We start from the raw sequence: 493 nt of genomic DNA, 5'->3' as shown, positions 1-493 counted from the left end.
AAATAGTTAAATGGACTGAGTCAAATGGCAATAGCCTATTTCTTGTGGTAATTTTACAGTGTTCTTAGTTTTTCCTGTCATTTTAATCAGTGAAAAAAACAAGTATTATCTGTTGTTTGTACACTTTTTCTTGTATAGATTTTTATCTCATATCACTGCGCAATATGAAATGCCCTTGAAGAAAAGTAAAGTAGACCAGAATTTTACAAGGTGTTCATGTAATATCTAAAGGTTATAAAGATTAATTCTTCTTTCCAGAGTACTGAAAAAAGACCCCTATCATACAGAGTGTCTGCCTATTCATGTTTCCTGCCTAGTGGAGCTAAAACAGTCAAACAGTGAGTGCCTGTTGATGCCTTTTATGACCTTGTCTTGTATCAAATTTTGATTAACCCACTCACACTGGGATTTCCCGATTGTAAGCTAGGCTTCATGCCATGTTCTCAATGCTTTTGGATGCAGCATACATGATTTTTCAGGAAATTAGCTAAAA

The 493-nt window shown here is 34.5% G+C and overlaps 1 protein-coding gene across 1 annotated transcript in view; it reads left to right on the top strand.

Annotated features, from left to right (window-relative positions):
- Positions 1–493, top strand: part of LOC119585673 (cell division cycle protein 16 homolog) — a gene marked incomplete in the record, with an annotated part of 8144 nt that overhangs the window by 4601 nt on the left and 3050 nt on the right. Inside the window, 1 exon segment of the mRNA XM_037934349.1 lies at positions 259–338. Coding sequence (XP_037790277.1) covers positions 259–338 — 80 coding nt within the window.

The sequence above is a fragment of the Penaeus monodon genome, chromosome 20, assembly GCF_015228065.2.
Source record: "Penaeus monodon isolate SGIC_2016 chromosome 20, NSTDA_Pmon_1, whole genome shotgun sequence".
Lineage (NCBI taxonomy): Eukaryota > Metazoa > Arthropoda > Malacostraca > Decapoda > Penaeidae > Penaeus > Penaeus monodon.
The sequence above is the reverse complement of the archived record's forward strand: the minus strand, read 5'-3'. Positions and strand labels throughout refer to the sequence as shown.